Source organism: Amphiura filiformis, chromosome 19, assembly GCF_039555335.1.
Source record: "Amphiura filiformis chromosome 19, Afil_fr2py, whole genome shotgun sequence".
Taxonomy (NCBI): domain Eukaryota; kingdom Metazoa; phylum Echinodermata; class Ophiuroidea; order Amphilepidida; family Amphiuridae; genus Amphiura; species Amphiura filiformis.
The window spans coordinates 8,166,106-8,184,424 of record NC_092646.1 but is presented as its reverse complement, the minus strand read 5'-3'; the positions used below and the strand labels follow the sequence as shown (position 1 = coordinate 8,184,424).

Sequence of the window (18,319 nt, the reverse complement as noted above, 5' to 3'; positions counted from 1 at the left end):
ATAATTGTTGTAACACTTAAACAAGGGTATTTCAAATATGCCCCTACCCCCAATCAATGTTGGTAGTCTTTTTTGGTCATGCACCTCTAGATATCGGACATTGATTGGGGGAGGGTTGTAGTAGTAGGGACAGGTCGAATTAGTCTCAAATGTGGTATACCATATTTTAGATTAAATCAACAGTTTTTTGATCATATCTTCGGAAATACACCGATTTGGAACTCCTAATTTCAATATGTTAATGAGAAAAATAGGATCTCTCATTTGATATATATTTCTTACATGATCATGATGATTATCATTAATAAAAACAAATCAAAATCACGCTGTATAAAATGTCAGTAATTCCATAAGGAATTAGTCACATTTGCTAGGAACATTTACATGTTCTTTATATGTATGTTTGAAAGGGACGACGTTTTATGCTATAGGTAAGTTTTAAAGAATTTGATTTTCCAAATATATCAGGTCACCATCCTTTAACCATAATGTATAATGCCAAGCAAGTTCATAGGATCTTGTAAAAAATAATATGTGCTGGAGTAAGCAGTTAGCTGAATTTGTACAAGGATATCTGCAAAATATTATATGTTATACCTTCTTACTGGACATTAAAAAAAAAGAAGATAAAGCAGGAAAACAAACTAAACAATATCAATAACAACAACAGAAAATCATCTTGTCAATGTATCTTTATTTTTGTTGTAATTCCTATGAATAATAATCACATAGGGCCCACATCACTAAGGTTTGCATTAATGTGCCCAGGGGATGGAGGCTAACATGTCTGAACACATGACAGAAATCATTCCCCTTTTTTGATTGAAGTACCCCTTTCATGCAAAATTCTGTGGCTTTTAGCCATGGAAGCTCATGGCTCAGGTTTTGTTTTTGACCACATTCTTCTTTCTTTGTCTCTTTTATATTCCTTTTGAAATCCATACACCCCCTATGGAAGTCATGACCTTAATCTTCCAAACAGGGGATGTAGATTTCAAATGGAGTCACCCATTCAGGTAACCCCATAAATTCACACTCCTTGTATGGGGGATTAAGGTCATGGATTTCAATTGGAAAAGACCAACAATTTCATTTTGGATTTTTAGATTCTTTTTTTTTTGTGAATTCTAGTAATTACAACTACTTACAATTACATATCCATGCTTTATATTAAAAAACTGCGTCTGACTTTATAAGCAAATTGTGGCAAACTTACACCAAGCAGGGTCAGAAATTCGGTGAGAATCTGAGAATCCATTCTCGCACAGATTCTCGTCAACAAAATTGCAAGAATCTAAATGGATTCTCGTAAATATTTCAGTTTATCATACAAAGTTATATGGTGAGAATCCATGGATTCTTGCAAAATTCCACTGGGAGAATCCAAAAGGATTCTCGCACTTGGTTGCGAATTTCTGACCCTGACCAAGGTACTACATAATATCGGTTAAAATTTACAACTAATCTTATCTACAAAATATACAATATTGTACATACATGTACACATTCTTATTATATATCTAAAGAATACAACACATACAGTATCGAACATCACACATGTCCTTGGGTCCATTTCACTAAACTTCACAAAGCTTTGTTAGTCGCAAAATCAATAGTAACTTACAGTGTATTGTAAGTTCCATTTCACTAAAATGACTTGTGATCGGTACCCTTCGTAACTAATAGGAATTTACTACAGGGACCCTTCGTAAAGGGTTACGTTTACTTGAGTTACAAAGGGTTAAAAAGAGTTGTGAAATACACCCTAGTCTTTTGAATACATAGTGGCTATACTGCTTGTCACCTTAATATTGGTAGTGATGTCGTAATGCATTGCTGTAAGTGAGAGTGTGTTACCACTGTTCCGCCTTTGCACTGGAGCGTAGTACGCCGTCACAGCCGTGATTCTGAGAATATCACGTTTCAACCCAAAACATGCAGTGAAACGTTTCAACCCAAAACATGCAGTGAGATCACTACCAATTTAGAGGTTGGCGATTTATTTTATTCAAATAGGATTTTTTTAATTTAAAGCCTTAATGTACGATCTTTTTTCAGAATTTACCTTTATTTTTTTCAAACCCGATTTTTTTTTTGTAACACTTACACATGTTCTAACTTAAATCTATGAGCAAACTGTCAAATTCGCCCTATTTGTAGTAAAACAGGATGATTTTCTGTTGGTCCGACATAAAATCATAATTTTTTAGATTATGATTTTATGTCGGCCACGATCGCAAACCATAGTCTCCTACAAAACTAGTTTGTTTACGCTCCCTCCATATGTGGAGGGAGCGTAACCAAACTGGCCGCATGAGGAGACTAACTCTGAGGCCGCACTCGCTGTCCTAATCCAAATAGTGCGAGATGTTTCGATTGATAGAGGTGAAGTGTCCAAATGTATTGGGAACTTTCATAATGATTGCATATTATCATTTTGGAAGAAAAAAAGAAAAATCTAAAAATTTAAAAAGATCGTACATTAAGGCTTTAATTCAATTTTCTTGATTTTTTTTTATTATTCCCAGAACTGCAATACCCCATGATAAAGTCAATTGAAGAGACCAGTGGAAGGTATAGTCTACTTACTTGCAATCAAGTATTTTTAAAAAATCAAAAAGTGTTTTTACATGTGAAAATTTCAAAGAAAAATTTTTGCAATATCATGGGGAAAATCCTGTTGATTTCTTCACCTTGAAGATGAATTATGAGCAATAGATAAAATGACATCATAGAGGTATTTTAATTATATCCAAAAGCCGTATTTAGATGCATTAAAAATGAAGTAAAACAGTCAATTTAAGAAAAAAATCAACTTAAATTTATCAAAAATCATGGTAAAAATTGAAATTGTTGAGAAAAATCAACTGACTTAAATTGTGCCAACCCTGGGTGAAAGCAGTGTAGTAAAATAATCATCACTTTTAAAAATCAACTGACTTAAATTGTGCCAACCCTAGGTGAAAGCAGTGTAGTAAAATAATCATCACTTTGAATATAAGTTCAGGGATATAATGTACAGTTAATATTTTATTTCTTCTGTGGTCGGAGCTGTGCATATCGTATACACAAGCGTAACCAAACAGGCGATAAACAATCACGCTGATTGGCTGATCACCCATTGGTCCTTGGCGCGTATAAGGGGATGAGGCCAGCGCGTACCTCGATTACGAAAGAAACAAAAAATGAACTGTAAGTGGGTAACACATCCATTTCCTGAATATCCATCTGGTCCTTGGAAAGGTACCACTTGATGTTGAGAAATTGAATAAAATAATGCACTTGTTCTGTGATGTCTAGCACAGGGGGTGCATTAGATGCATCAACATCTCAGTACACATGTAATATTTTGTATAATTTCACTCCCAATTTGTGACTTGCAGTTATTAGCATACCGTAAAAACTTGATAGTTAGCATACGTGCTTACTATCGAGCGCTTCAAAACATGCAAACATGAAGAGCCCCTTCCACAAAAGTCTAGTGTAAAGGGTTTTGAACAAATCATTGATACACAATTACACGTAGTTATATACAAACAAGTGAACCTGCAAATTTGTGTCTGAACCTCATTAGCTCAGTTGGCAAAGCGCCGGACCATGGTACAATTTCATGTTTTCAAAAGCGCTTGATAGTAAGCACATATGCTAACTATCAAGTTTTTACCGTATAAATGCATTACACATAGAATGCAAACAAACCCAAATATAAGACAGCCCTGTCGGTTCTGGTGTGAATTCATCATGAACCAACCTGTGCATCTTCCATATAATCAAAGTTAATATTAAGAATAAGGCAAGATGATAAGATGGTCCTGTAGGTTCTGGTACGAACTCATCATGAACCAACTTGTGCATCTTCCATATAATCAAAGTTAACATTAAGAACAAGGCAAGATGATAAGATAGTCCTGTAGGTTCTGGTGTGAACTCATCATGAACCAACCTGAGCATCTTCCATATAATCAAAGTTAACATTAAGAACAAGGCAAGATGATACGATAGTCCTGTAGGTTCTGGTATGAACTCATCATGAACCAACTTGTGCATCTTCCATATAATCAAAGTTAACATTAAGAACAAGGCAAGATGATGAGATAGTCCGGTAGGTTCTGGTATGAACTCATCATGACCCAACCTGAGCATCTTCTATATAATCAAAGTTAACATTAAGAACAAGGCAAGATGATGAGATAGTCCTGTAGGTTCTGGTGTGAATTCATCATGAACCAACCTGTGCATCTTCCATATAATCAAAGTTAACATTAAGAACAAGACAAGATGATAAGATAGTCCTGTAGGTTCTGGTATGAACTCATCATGAACCAACTTGTGCATCTTCCATATAATCAAAGTTAACATTAAGAACAAGGCAAGATGATAATATACCCTGTAGGTTCTGGTGTGAATTCATCATGAACCAACCTGTGCATCTTCCATATAATCAAAGTTAACATTAAGAACAAGGCAAGATGATAAGATAGTCCTGCAGGTTTTGGTATGAAATCATCATGACCCAACCTGAGCATCTTCCATATAATCAAAGGTACCGTTCTGACTTAATTGAGATAAACTTCTGTCTGTTGTTATGTCATCCATCTGGAAAAAAAAGAAGATAAATAATGAAGGAGTTGAAGTAGATGGGGATAAAAATGAACTTTTTGTTTGCACTCCTCTGGGATTTAATAATACTTAATTTTTGAGAAGTACTAAGGATGTCTATTACCATACTTGATGTGATCAAAAATTTAAAAGTGATTTAAAAACAAAGGTACAATTACCGAATAGGGTGCAACTTGCTAGACTTGAGTCCAGTCCTCGTTTACAGAGTTTAGGGTTGGGGTTTAGGGGTTGGGGTAGGACAGTCTTGTAATAAGGAAAAATTTGGAATAGTAGAGGGGGTCGAACTTTGTGTTCTACGGCAAATTTGGCGATATATTTGGAAATATATGGTGATTCGCCCAACCCTAGCATTAAATTCATGCGAAACGTCCACGGTTGCAGGTGAACTAATTGCTCACACACCCCCACTCTTACCTTATCTTGACTACTGGCAAGAAAATCATCATCCCCTGATATGTCAATATCTTCAATAATTTCTTCACTGATGCTATCACCACTTTTACTGCTCTTCCGACTTCTGTGACTCTGACTCTGTGTTTGACTTTGACTCTGACTGCCTGGGGAACTGAAATTAAAATATAAGAACTTCAAGTAAAATATCTGTTGATTTGCTCTATACAGTTTTCTATGTAATTAGCCTTCAGGTCATTCTTCCATAACATTTATGACCAAAAAGAGAAAAAAGAAACTTATTTTCACTATAGTTTCTTATATGACCTTTCATGTAACAACAGACTAATACAGACTATAGTCTATATATCTACCTCCAGTCACCGGCACTAGCTTTGAAGTTCAGCGTGTGCTGCGTTGGCTTAGCGTGGTTTCTTGCGTGTACATATGCGGTACATTGATCGCGCGCATAAAAAAAAGGATGTACATGCACCAAGTAACGCTAAGCTAACACAGAACACAATGAACTTCAAAGCCAGTGCCGGTGACTGGAGGTAGATATATAGACTATATTCACCAACAGGTTAAGTCCCAGCAACACCCGATAAATGAAAGACAATCGTTCCATGAAGTTAGACATATGAAACTGCTATGCACATGTTGCATATTTTTACAGTCTTACGCAAAGAGACGTAACGCCCTTTCGCATAACCCGAAGGCACGCAACAGTTGTGGATTTGTTCGACACAAACAATCGACCCTCATGAATATTCAATAATTCACATCATACAAAGCATGGGGACTTTGGCTGTTGGTGAAAAGTCTGTCTATTATACTCAAATGCAGCAAACCTTTGACGAGCGCGACTTCCGTGATGTTGCAAATTCGGCGCTAACAACACGTACGGCGCACAGTTCATTCATAAATTTCCACTCAGCAACAACATATCGCCTTAGCAGCCAATCAGAGACAAGTGCGTGCAACGCAGTAAATACGCGATGTATCCTTACAATACGCGCTCGTCAAACGTTTACTGCATTTTAGTATAGTTTATGGATGTATCAATTAACATTGAATTGACAAGTCACACTAACGATTACAGGTCATTAGTACAAAGGGTCATCAGTCAGATACATATTAAGGGTCATTATGAACCCCGATCCTTATCCACACCCTAACTATCACTTTATAAACCTACCCTATAATCCTTAACATTAACCAAACTGTAACCCTAACACTAAACCTAACACTGACCCTAACCTATCCCTATATTTTGATCAGCTCATAATCAGCGGCCCTTATAACATCGCGGATAAATATCAATATATTTTATTTTGAGAATCGCTTTGTATGATCTCGCCAGAAGCATCACAAATTATTAATTGAAGTCCTATACTTTGTCTACTTAATTTAACACACACAATATAATCCAGACAGATCAATTATATCAGTCTTAATGTGGGACTACTTTTCGGCGTAGTGGCAGAAGCCTAACAATTCCCGCCGATTACGAGCTGATCTAAGTATAACCTTAATTAAACAATATTAATCCTGAACCCAAACTCTAACAGTTTTTGGACTAATGGCTCTTCAGACTAATGGGCCACACCTTAGATTATTAATACACAGATTGGAATTTTCCATGCCTGTGCCCTCTAAGCGTACTCGAATTCAGCTGACGCCGGTACAGCGTGCAGACCTGGCGACATCGCTTATCTTCGCGAGAAGTTTCTTTTGTGTACGCCGCTGTTGTTTGCGCTTATTTTGAGTTTGCTCACGCGGTACCTGACTTAGTGTCGATCCCCTGAGGCAACATGCCATGTTTCCGCGGTATGGGCCACACCAACACGTCTTGCAGCCTTACCTCAAAATCAATTGCAGCAACAATCATATTTGTTCATATTATTTTCAAGAAAGCATACTCAAAGTTAGCCTAGTATCAAGACTTGATTATACAGCTTACAGAATCAAGCTGTCTAATCCCTCAATGAAGTCTTGACAATAGGCTAATTTTGCATATACTTACATAAAGGATAGGCTGCAGGCCCGTATCCAGGGGAGGGGGGCACCCCAACCCCCAAAAAATTGGGATTTCTTAAAATCTATTTCACCACTAACCTCTGAAAGTCATCTTCGTAATCATCGCCACCGTCATCGCTCTTGGATAAATCAAAACTTAGTTTATCTAGCTTGTCATCAAGGGCATGAAGATCCTTCCAGTCTGGGCTCTCAGATCCTATCAAGTAACAAGGGCAAATATAATGATGTACAGTCATCATAAACGGTAAACGTAAATAGAAAGCAAAATTATACTTCTCGCTACTTAAATTTGGTACACTCACGGAGTGCTTTCACCGGTCAACCGGCGCCTTTCAGCGGATGTTACTGCACTGAAGATTTGTTGTTGCTAGTGATGTTGTTGAGACACCTCCGATGACATCACAGGTTACAAAATTTATTACATTTTTGTAAATTAGTTAACAATTTGTTAATCTTGTTCACCCAAACTGTAATAATTTCATGCATAAAGTTTGAAGTCATTTTCACAAATTGTGTTCTTGAAATTCCAATTCTTTTGTGTATACTGTGTGGGAGTTGCTCAGCATTGCACCATGGTTTGGTTATGGCACTGCCATGGTCATTAGACGAATTAACCAATTTGTATTGATAAATTCTGTGTGATTGACTGTGAACAACTACTTACCTTTAGCTCCACCCTGTCCTCCTAATGGAGGAAGTCCTTGGCCTCCTAACGGTGGAAGCGAGCCCATTCCACCACCGCCTAAGGGTGGCATATTTCCTAATGAAGACATAGCACTTCCACCTGAAGCTGGTTTGTTGGTCGGTGTTGTGGGCGGACTTTCCTGGTCTTGGTAGCTGTAATTCAACAACAATAGAAAACTTTTACGTTGTGAGCTGGCTGATATTTTAATTTTAACATTTTGAAAAATATATTATGTGACCCGTTCTGACAAAACCAGGAACAAGTCTCATTTTTGATAAATTTCATGATTTGAATAAAAATGTAAGCACGGGACAATAAGCTTCAAAATGATACCAAAACTATACACATAGCATTAACACTTTTCAAGATATGGATTATTTTGTAAATGATACCTTGATGTTTTCGTTGGAATGGCTATTCGAGTAATGGGCTCATTAGTTTCCTGCTTTACACAGGATTGAATAGGGATTATCATAGTTCAAGTGTCAATTATTGATTAAATAAGTCTCTTTTTAATAAGTACTTTCAAGGATTTGAAAGTCCAGTCAGTCCCAAGGTCAAATACCATGAAATAAAGAATTCCAAAATTTGATTTTTTTTATGGGAATGTCATCTTTAAAGGCCTATAACTCAAAAACATGCCTGGCGACTTGTTTCGGGTTTTGTTGGAACTGGTCACATATAAAGCTTGAGAGCTCAATCAGCATGGTCATCTTCCACACAAATTCCACTCTGCTGAGACCCGCTTTTTGCTGCAAATTTCGTTCAGAAAAGCTCTCTGTATTATTTGGAGTGGCAAATCTCAGTGAAATCTGTGTTTCAATACGAACACACCGGCTTTGTAGCCTATTATTGAAGTGCCATGATTGTTATGAAACGATCGTTGCTGTGCGAGTTGTCATGCAGAGCCGCGCTTGTCCTTACTAACATGACACAGTGCGTCGATATGCGCATGTGACACGCTCAGCAGGTATGATATGAGATATATCATGTCAGTAAATTGTGGCGCTTATCCAATGAAAACACTGGAAACTACTTGATGGTATGATAAGATAATGTATTATACCACCCTGTGACAGGTAAGCTTATGGAATAAACACACCTGTTATGATAGCTTACAGCTTTATTCCCTGATTGTATGACCTAGAGGTGGTATTATACAAGACTGCTACTTATATAAGTATATTTTAAATGTCAAAGTATAGTAAATTAAAACCCTGCAGCCCTAGCATCCTGTGATACCCACACATCACTTCACCTCGCACAATTGGGCTACTTTCAGAATGGGCTGTTCCACATGAAATCCATACATGGCTATAGAAGGCATGACCTTATGCAAACATCAATTTGAAGCTTGAACCTACCCACCTCAAGCCCTTGACATATTATCGACATTGATTCAATGCCGATGATTGACCAAACAAAAGTATGACATCAATCATCGGCATTGAATCGACTATGACAATGTCAAGACTTGAGGTGGGTAGGTTCAAGCTTCAAATTGATGCTTGCATTAATCTTCCACACAGGGAGTATGCATTTAAAATGCAGTTACCTGAATGGATGACTCGATTTGAAATCTGCACCCCTGTGTGGGAGATTAAGGTCATAACTCCCACAGGGGGTGTATATGGATTTCAGCTGGAATAGCCCACAGTGGTTTGAGTTAAAGTTAGGATTAGGGTTATACTTGTGTGCAGGGTATACCAGAATTATTCCAGATGAACTGCCTTTTCAACCTGTTTGGTAGTGTTTTGTTCACTTTACTGATCAATCACTGTGTAAAAAAAGTGCATACCATTATTCACCCTGATGCGCCAATGACGTCAGTACGCATTTCAATTAAAGCGCCTGCGTACAAAATTGTGCTTAAAGATGCTGCATAGATGCACGAGCGAAACAGCTGCCTCATACATGCTGCTGTTACTGCCACATCAGGGTGACAAATTATGGTATAGTCAATCACATGGTTATCCGCTCAAATGAGTAATTTGTTCACTAGAATTAATAAAAAGCCCCATATTTTGGGTGCCTTTTACTTTGACTAAAGATTGGGCTAATATTGATTGGGCTACTCACCTAAAATCAGTTGTGTTGCCCGTCTTTGGCACTGGCTCATCAAAGAATGCATCGTCACTAAATTCGCTTGCCCCCGACATTGACCTCTGACCTTTGATATCTGTTTCTTTGTCTGTTTGCTTGTCTGCATTTGCTGTAGATTCTACTTGAGGTGGTTTGGCTCCTCCAGACTGATGTTGATGGAAAACAAAGATGGAGAAAAAGGATCAATATATAGAAATCTTACACTTCCCACAATGCATTTCAATTTTCTGTACTGATCTAGTACAACATGGGTTGATGGTGACAAAAAGTACTTCATTCCAGATCTTGCAAAATATGTTTATTTCTTGACTATCGACCCATGCTTACAGTGGAAATTCCAATTGAATGCCTGGTATAGCGTGATGATTTTTTGCGTACACTGTGTGATGTACGCCAGCGTGTTTGACTGTGCGTGGATAACGCAGAAGTGAATCCAACCATACCAACGCACTTGTGATTGGTTAGTATTGCATCCAAGGTCATGTGTTCGCAATGAAGTTTGAAATACGCAAAATACGATCGCAGTTGGATCGAAAGCTGCGTTCATTCAATTGGAATTCCCACTGTTGCCAGTCTATTCTCAACATGAAAAGAAAAGGAACCTGTGCAAAGTAATAGGAGTGTCATTTGATGTTATGAGGTGATGTTGCAAAGGATTCTGGGAAGGGTAAGATATCTTAGTGAATATTCTCAGTCATCCAGTCGTTAAAATCACAAAGTTTTGAATTAAATCAAATACTGGAACTTACACTTTTTTGCAACTTGCTACGTTGCGTCTGAAACCATCAGACTTCATCAGGCAACTGACCCGCTGGGCTGGTCATGTGACACTTTGGCATAGGAGAGGCATCAAGGAAGCCATCTGGGAGAGAGTAGAGCAGCCGTCACTTAACAAGAAAGGGGGACTGAGACACAACTTATCTCACGCATGGGACCGGGCCATCAAGACGATCCCTAGCCGTCTGAAAGTGTCACATGACCAGCCCAGCGGGGCAGTTGCCTGATGAAGTCTGATGGTTTCAGACGCAACGTAGCAAGTTGCAAAAAATGTAAGTTCCAGTATTTGATTTAATTCAAAACTTTGTGATAAGATATCTTCCCTGGGTACTAAATGCAATCCTGATAGGCTGACAGTAATCGTAACACTAAAATAGTTCAATTTCTGACCCTATTTCATCCAATAATCTTAACATCAAGTTATTCAAAGCGTGCAACGCTAAACCCGTAGATGCCTTGGTACACCCTTTGGTGTAGTACTTATAAATTACTATTGCAAAGAGGATCACCTCCAATAGTTTTTGTAAGGTGCATGTACCAATACAAGTTTATACATGTACAATAGAACCTAATTTCTTTGTCTAAGACAGAGGAGAATTTCAACATAGCTTAAGTTTCCACCCATATAGCCTAGGAGTTAAATCTCATATGGGCCTTAATTTGCCAAAATCAGAGAAACTTGAAATTTTGACCCATGTACAACCAAAAACATGTCATTTAGCCTAAAAATGAGGTTTTTGTAAGATAACTCAATAACAATAGATCGTATAAAGCACAAACAATACATTTTTCTAATCCTTGTTATCAGACGAGTTATTTGATATATCTTTATAGCATTTTCAGTTTTTTACCTTTGTGACGTTTTGTGACCTCTAGCAAAAAACATACCCTACAATTGGAGTCCACAACCCCTTTAGCAGTGATCTAGAGGGTCTATACAGACGTGAGAACACTTCTCCTCTGATTCAAGAGCTGCACTGGTTGCCAGTCAAACAGCGAATCATCTTTAAGACCCTTCTGCTTGTTTACAAGTGCCTGCACAATCAAGCCCCCATTTACCTCACTGAACTCCTTCACATTTACATTCCGTCTGTCAACCTGCGTTCCGGGCACGACCAACCTCGCCTTGTTGTCAACAGAACTTTCACTACTCAAGGGGATCGCGCTTTCACACATGCTGCCCCAATGTTATGGAACACTTTACCAAATGTCGTCAGAAACTCTATCACAGTTGCTTCTTTCAAGACCCAAACAAAAACTCATTTATTCCCGGACTAATTTCTTCCCCATGTTTCATGCTGCTTTGTTTATTTGTTCAAATTAGTAATGTAAGATGTGTAGTTTAAGATATTTTTTCTGTAAAGCGCCGAGGTCTTGTTTTGCTCATGTTACGGCGCTATATAAAAGCTGCTTGTTGTTGTTGTTGTATACTAACACTTCATGGTATCAAAGATTGGTTGACATGGGTGTTGAACATGACCATTTTTCAAAACCTCTTGCTCCTAGACTACCAAGCAAGTAACCTTTATTCTAAAGTCTTACCCTATCATGTTTGTCCCAACTATAAATAAATAGCCACAAATTGAAAGAAAGAGTAAACCCATTTCCTGGCATTACAGATTGTCTACCTCCCAGTTTTATCATGTCATAAACAAGGCATTCATGTGTTACTAGTGTGAGATCACTCTGCAAAGACTGTAGAAGAAATAAGCTCTGATATTTTCTTCAACACGATATCACACACGATAAGGCACTTTGTGGCAACTTATGCAGGCATTCAAGGGAACCTTGACCCTACCATGGAATGCCTTGTAAGGAGAGCGAGAGCAATCACTCTCTACTGCTTGAAGGCTCCAGAAGAGCTATTTAATACTCTCCTGCTGGACAAGGTTAAGAATCGTGACCCAATGTGTTTCCTGATGCTGTGAATCTGACTCATTTTTGTCCTTATGTAGATTGTCAAATATGCTTTTATATGAAACCAACTCTCACAGATCAGGTGAATATTGACCAAACAGTTCTTTTTCTTGTGGTGAATCTTTGTCTAAAAATAATTTTTGAAGTGTGAACCAAGGTGAAGGGCTTGAGGAGGGCAGGTTTAACCCTATGAGAACTACCTGCCTATTGGTCAAAAAGAAGTTTTCATTTTCAAATGGACCAATCAGCAACATTGTTAGAATAATTTTAACACAGAAAAATATTGGGGTGAATAATTTGCAAAGCTCCATTCTGATTGGTTTATTAAGTGAATTGACCAATCAGAGGCAATGTTAGATCGGCAGGTAGTGCTCAGGGGGTTAAGACTCCCTTTGACTCATTTATTGCATGACTTCTTATCTATTCCATTTCATTGCTCCTACCTGCATTGTGCCTTGTAGCCTATGAGATGGAACAATATCTGATATGTCATGTGACACTACACTCCGGCATAACACAAACAAACGTCGATACATGCCTAGAAACTCATCAAACTCAATTCCTGTGAAGAAAAGTCATTAAACAAAACAGAAAAACTGTCAGGCAAAATAGTTTCCAGTAATTGTTAAAAAAGACAATGGATTACCATAACTCCATTTTTAAACTGGTCTCATTTTTTAAAACGAAAAGGGTGCAAGGGGATCTAATTATGGCTTAATTTAATATGTGTACCTACAAAAAGTTAACTTGCCAGGGAAAATGGGTTTCACTCGCAAACGAAACAAGAAATAAATAATCTGCTTTCAAGGGAAATTAATAAATAAACAAATTATTTTTAAAAAATCATAATTAATTAATCAATTAATTAAATAATTAATTAAATAATAAACCTTCTTTCAAGGATATACATTTAACCTTTTTCAATAATATACAATGTTTCCCACATATCTATTTTCAGAGTTATTTCAACCAAGAACCAACTGTTCATCCATAGGGGACGGATGGATGGTCATGGACCTCTGGTGTTTGTCCCCTCTGGGCCTGGACAAACTATTTGAGTATATGAAAAGCTGTACTCACCGCTGCTGAAATCTCTATCACCAGCTTGGAACTCATCATTCACATACCTCTCCAACATATTTCTAGAAGCACAGAAAACAAACAAATTATTAACATAATTTATTTCTACCAGTATTTTAATAAATGTGACCGGTTACTGCTACCACGAAAAGAGCATAAAAAGGCTGTGTTGGTGTTCTTTGTTTCTCACACACCTGTTCAAGCCCACAGCAGCTGATAGGTGTATCCCATCATGCTCTGCAGTATCATAGTAGAACTGCACATGCCATAGAAATTGTTTACAAAATCCCTCACTTCAACTTTCAATTACTCTCTTATATCGGAGGAGCTCAGACTTTTGTTTGAAAAAATATGATCTCTAAAGTCTTGTGGAACTATCCATAGCTCTCAATATTTAAGCGGCTCTTACTTTTATTTTGTATATATATGCTATGGAGCAAGCAGATAGACTGCAATGCATGGTGGGATACTCCCTTTAGCTGCTGTGGTTCAACCCAGTAGTATGTCTGTATGTCCTTTGAATGGGGGCATAATGTGCCATTCACGAAAGACATACTACTTGCTTGTACAGGTGCGCTGCAAACAAATTATATTAACTCAGTCAGCCATGATGTCTCAAAACTATCAACTTGTGACTTTCACTAATTTTGTGGTACTAGCCGGTCACAAATCATCAGCCTAGCCTGCTACGCTTTTTTTTTGTAAACTTGAGAACAAAGTACAAAATATGGTTCAAGCATGCATTTAAACATATTTATTCACCAATCTTTGCACAAGAACAAATGGTAATGATACAAATGAAACGGAATAATCTGAAATAATTAGGGTGATTACGTAACTGATGCATGCTTGAACCACATTTTGTTCTTTGTTCTCAAAATTACAAAAAATGACTTCGCAATTAGCCTAGCAGGCTGACAAAATAATAACTTAATAATTCGCTGTTGTAGACGGGACGTCACATTGGTGAGCCCAGAGCATTACCATAGGGACTGGATCACGCTTTCATGAGAACCACAATGGCGGTATCATTAATGTATGGAATTTCTAGAGTTTTCAAGTTAACTGAGCAGTGAAACGCATAAGAAATTGAAAAACTTGATATTCAAACAGCAGAACATCAACATGTACAGCATAGATAACGTTGTCATGCAAACCGCATGATCCATCACTATGGATGTAGTTGTGACCTCGGCAGGAAGTGATGTTGGTCTACAACAGCGAATTATAAAAAAAGCCTTACCTGTGAAAGTGTGGGAATATGTCCATAAACAACCCTCTCAGCTCATCCTTGTCAATGGCACCACTATTATCCTGTACACAGAGAGAGAGCCACAATAATACAATATTCTTTAGCAATGTGCTGGGATATCCGAAATAACAAGGATTTTGAAGGAAATTAATAACCAGAGATGGTAAAAGAGAGAACCAATGAAACGGTTTTGTGTTACAAATGTACCATACAATTCAGCCAAAAAAGTTCACATTATAATTGGTGTTCTAAATATTGAAAACAAGAATTTGAATGGAAATTCTGCCTACAACTTGATTAACACCTTGGATGACATTTTCCTTGTTTTGCTTTATTGTAGAGAAAAAATCACCTACTTTAGTCTGGTTCTGAAGCTGAAAATGAAGTAGTACAGTAAACACAATGATGTTTTTGGCGTTTTCTTTATCTCTGAAATCTACTGATATGGAATCTGTGAAATGCCACCCTTGGTACCCTACAGGCTTATACCAGGGTGAAAAATTGTAACTGCTGCAATATCACTTCAAAAGTATATCAAATCATGTGTCTAGGCCCAAGGATCCCAAATTATTGTTTTCTCAATATCACCTACTGTTCAGAAGTTTTGTAAAAAAATTTTGTAGGGGGTCAAGTTGCTCCAACTTTTGTGAAAGTTACAGCAACTTGTTCATCTACAAATAGGAATTTTTTGAAAGTGTTAAGACAACATATGGGATTTTAGAACCAAATTATTCCCTAATATTCTTTGTAGTCTACTCAAACAACAGTAAAATTTAGAGCCAGAATAATCAAAATATACAGATGTTGGTTTGTTTCAAACAATGGACAAAATGAATGCAGCAGTAAAACAGGGTGTCTTATGCTCTTAATTTTGTACCTTCAAATATACAAACTGTCTCAAAAGTTAGTCTTTATAATAGGAAACATGCTTTCCTGAAAGGACAATGCCAACAATGCCTATAATTTGGTTTACTTAAAGTTCGGTAGTGATGTACATACGTATTTTGCTTGCTGTAGTATTGAATCACACACGTAAAGTTAAACGTGGTGAGTGTACAATACACACACACGTACATACGTTTGTCCCTTGCAGCATAACCGGAAAAAAACATTAACATCGCTATCAAACTTGAGGTGAACCACATTATAGAAAAGTTGTCTTTGCCTTGTAAAAGTACGTAATTTTTTTGCCATTTTCTGTGATTCCTTCTCTCCTATCGGCACCAGATAAATCAGCCTTCCTTTTATGCGCTTTTAACCAATCAAGGGTCGTTTGATTGATATGATAGTGACGTCAGGCGCAGACTTACTATAATTAAAGATAGAGATAAAAAGAATTTAATGCGTCTGATGTCACTGTCAATTACGATCCTTGATTGGTTTACACAGGTTAATCAGCGCGTAAAAGGAAGACCGATCTATCTGGTGCTGATCGGAGAAAAGGAATAGCAGGAAATGGCAAAAAAATTACGTAGTTTTACAAGGCAAAAAGCAGCTTTTCTAGGCATTGTGGACATGGTGCCATCCATTAAGAAAGTTTCCTACTATAAAGACCTAACTTTTGAGATGGTTTGCATGTCGAAAGGTGCAAAATTAACAATAATGCGCCCGGTTATAAATCCGCGTTCAGCAAGTCATCATCACGACACTTGTAAACAAACCGTGCTGGAGTTTGATTGACAGATGACGTCAGACGCGATAAATTCTCTTTATCTTTGTCTTTCATTATAGTCTTTTTAATTCTGTCTTCAATTATACCTGCATGGGTGACTCCATTTGAAATCTACACCCCCTGTGTGGGTGATTAAGGTCAAGTGTTCCATAAGGGGTGTATGGATTTCAACTGGAATAACTCAATGATGGTAACATTTAGTAAACTGTACCTTATCATAGTACTGGAACTTGTGTCTTGCATCAGCTATCTGTTTACTTGTAAGATCCTGTCAACAAATAGACAACAGACGGGATGCTACATTATTGTTATCAATTCAAATCTTGTGTCTGATTTTGAACCAATCAAGGAGGGTATTAATAGGACCATATGCAAATGCAAGTTTGACCATAAATAGTTTAAAGCCTAGTCATAATTGACAATTGAAATGAGCATTTCAAGTTATCAACCAATCAGAAACGATGTTAGATGACCAGTAGAGTTCAGGGGGTTAAGCATTAGAGCTGTGTACAACTTACACTGTATTTGAAATACAGATCACACCAAGAATCCACACAAAGTGAAAAATGTAAAATACCTTCTCTCCCGATATTACACACCTTAACGCAAACAATTAACAACACACAGTGTTTTACAGTAACAAAGTGATGGTTATTGAAACAGTGGTTATTGATTATACATACAACAATATGAGTGAATGGTACCAGAAGCAGAAGGTCCTATCTGCAATAGCTGCCCTAAAGAAATTTGACAATTTATGCATTTTATATTGTTCACATCATCTAAAAATCTGGCAGCTATTGCAGATAGAGCCTTCTTGCCCTAAAGTTTGTTCGGCTTATAATAGGCAAAAAAATAGAACTCATAACATCCATGTATTGATATAGAATGGCATGCACGCAGTTGGGCGCAGCATTTACGCTAGTTACGTGTTGCGTAATGCATGACTGACGCACCCGTATGTGAATTTATGCGAACATGAGTTGGGACTTTATTGATGTGCGCAGGAACAAAACCAAATAATTTTTGCCTATTATACACCGAACAAACTTTAACCCCCGAATTATAGTGAAAGGTGGGTTTGTGTGTTTATGTGTAAAAGTGACTTAGGGTTATGGGCCAGAACTGCAACATTTCCCAATGCTGTGAAAACTTGTCGAGTTGTTCAAGACAAACAACGCCCCGAACAGAGTTCATCATCTGACAAGAAAATTGTAGCTGAGAACCAAAAACTGCTTTGGAGATATGAAAACGCAACATCTCCCGTCCCGACAGGATAATATGGCTAGCTAAAAATGCTAAAATCCATAGACATTACCTTAATCTTCCATATAGAGAGTGTGAATTTCAAATGAGGTTACCTAAGGGGCTGTGCAATAATTATGAGCCCTGGAGGGAGGGTAAAATTGGAGGGGGGCAAGCAATTTTTGGCAAGCCGAGAGGGGAGGGCAAGCAATTTTTGGCACACATTCTTGGGGCGCCTTTTAAATAAAACGCTCTGAAAAGGCTTAGGAAAACCGTACAGAAACACTTAAGTATGCAAATTCTCCTGCTCGCTGTGCTCGCAACATGTATATATACTGTTTAAGGTTTGAAAATTGGCATCCCAAAAATTTGGCATGTACAAGGGGGGGGGGCAAAGATTTTTTGGCGGGCCGAGAGGGGGGGGCAAGCGATTTTTGGCGTGCCGAGAGGTGGAGTTTTTGGCGAGCCTTTTGGAAATTTTAACCCCCCCGGGCTCATAATTATTGCACAACCCTAAATGGGTGGCTCCATTGGAAAT

The 18,319-nt window shown here is 37.7% G+C and overlaps 1 protein-coding gene across 1 annotated transcript in view; it reads right to left on the bottom strand.

Moving 5' to 3' along the window:
* Nucleotides 1-674: 674 nt before the first annotated feature.
* LOC140140872 (uncharacterized) overlaps nucleotides 675-18,319 on the bottom strand; it is a 30,824-nt gene continuing 13,179 nt past the window's right edge. The window contains exons 6-14 of the mRNA XM_072162618.1: nucleotides 16,748-16,804; nucleotides 14,856-14,926; nucleotides 13,613-13,674; nucleotides 12,976-13,094; nucleotides 9,815-9,984; nucleotides 7,715-7,887; nucleotides 7,129-7,246; nucleotides 5,035-5,185; nucleotides 675-4,596 (exon numbers count right to left, since the gene is read on the bottom strand). Of these exons, the coding sequence (XP_072018719.1) occupies nucleotides 4,507-4,596; nucleotides 5,035-5,185; nucleotides 7,129-7,246; nucleotides 7,715-7,887; nucleotides 9,815-9,984; nucleotides 12,976-13,094; nucleotides 13,613-13,674; nucleotides 14,856-14,926; nucleotides 16,748-16,804 (1,011 nt within the window). The 3' untranslated portion in view covers nucleotides 675-4,506. The remainder of the gene's footprint in view (nucleotides 4,597-5,034; nucleotides 5,186-7,128; nucleotides 7,247-7,714; nucleotides 7,888-9,814; nucleotides 9,985-12,975; nucleotides 13,095-13,612; nucleotides 13,675-14,855; nucleotides 14,927-16,747; nucleotides 16,805-18,319) is intronic.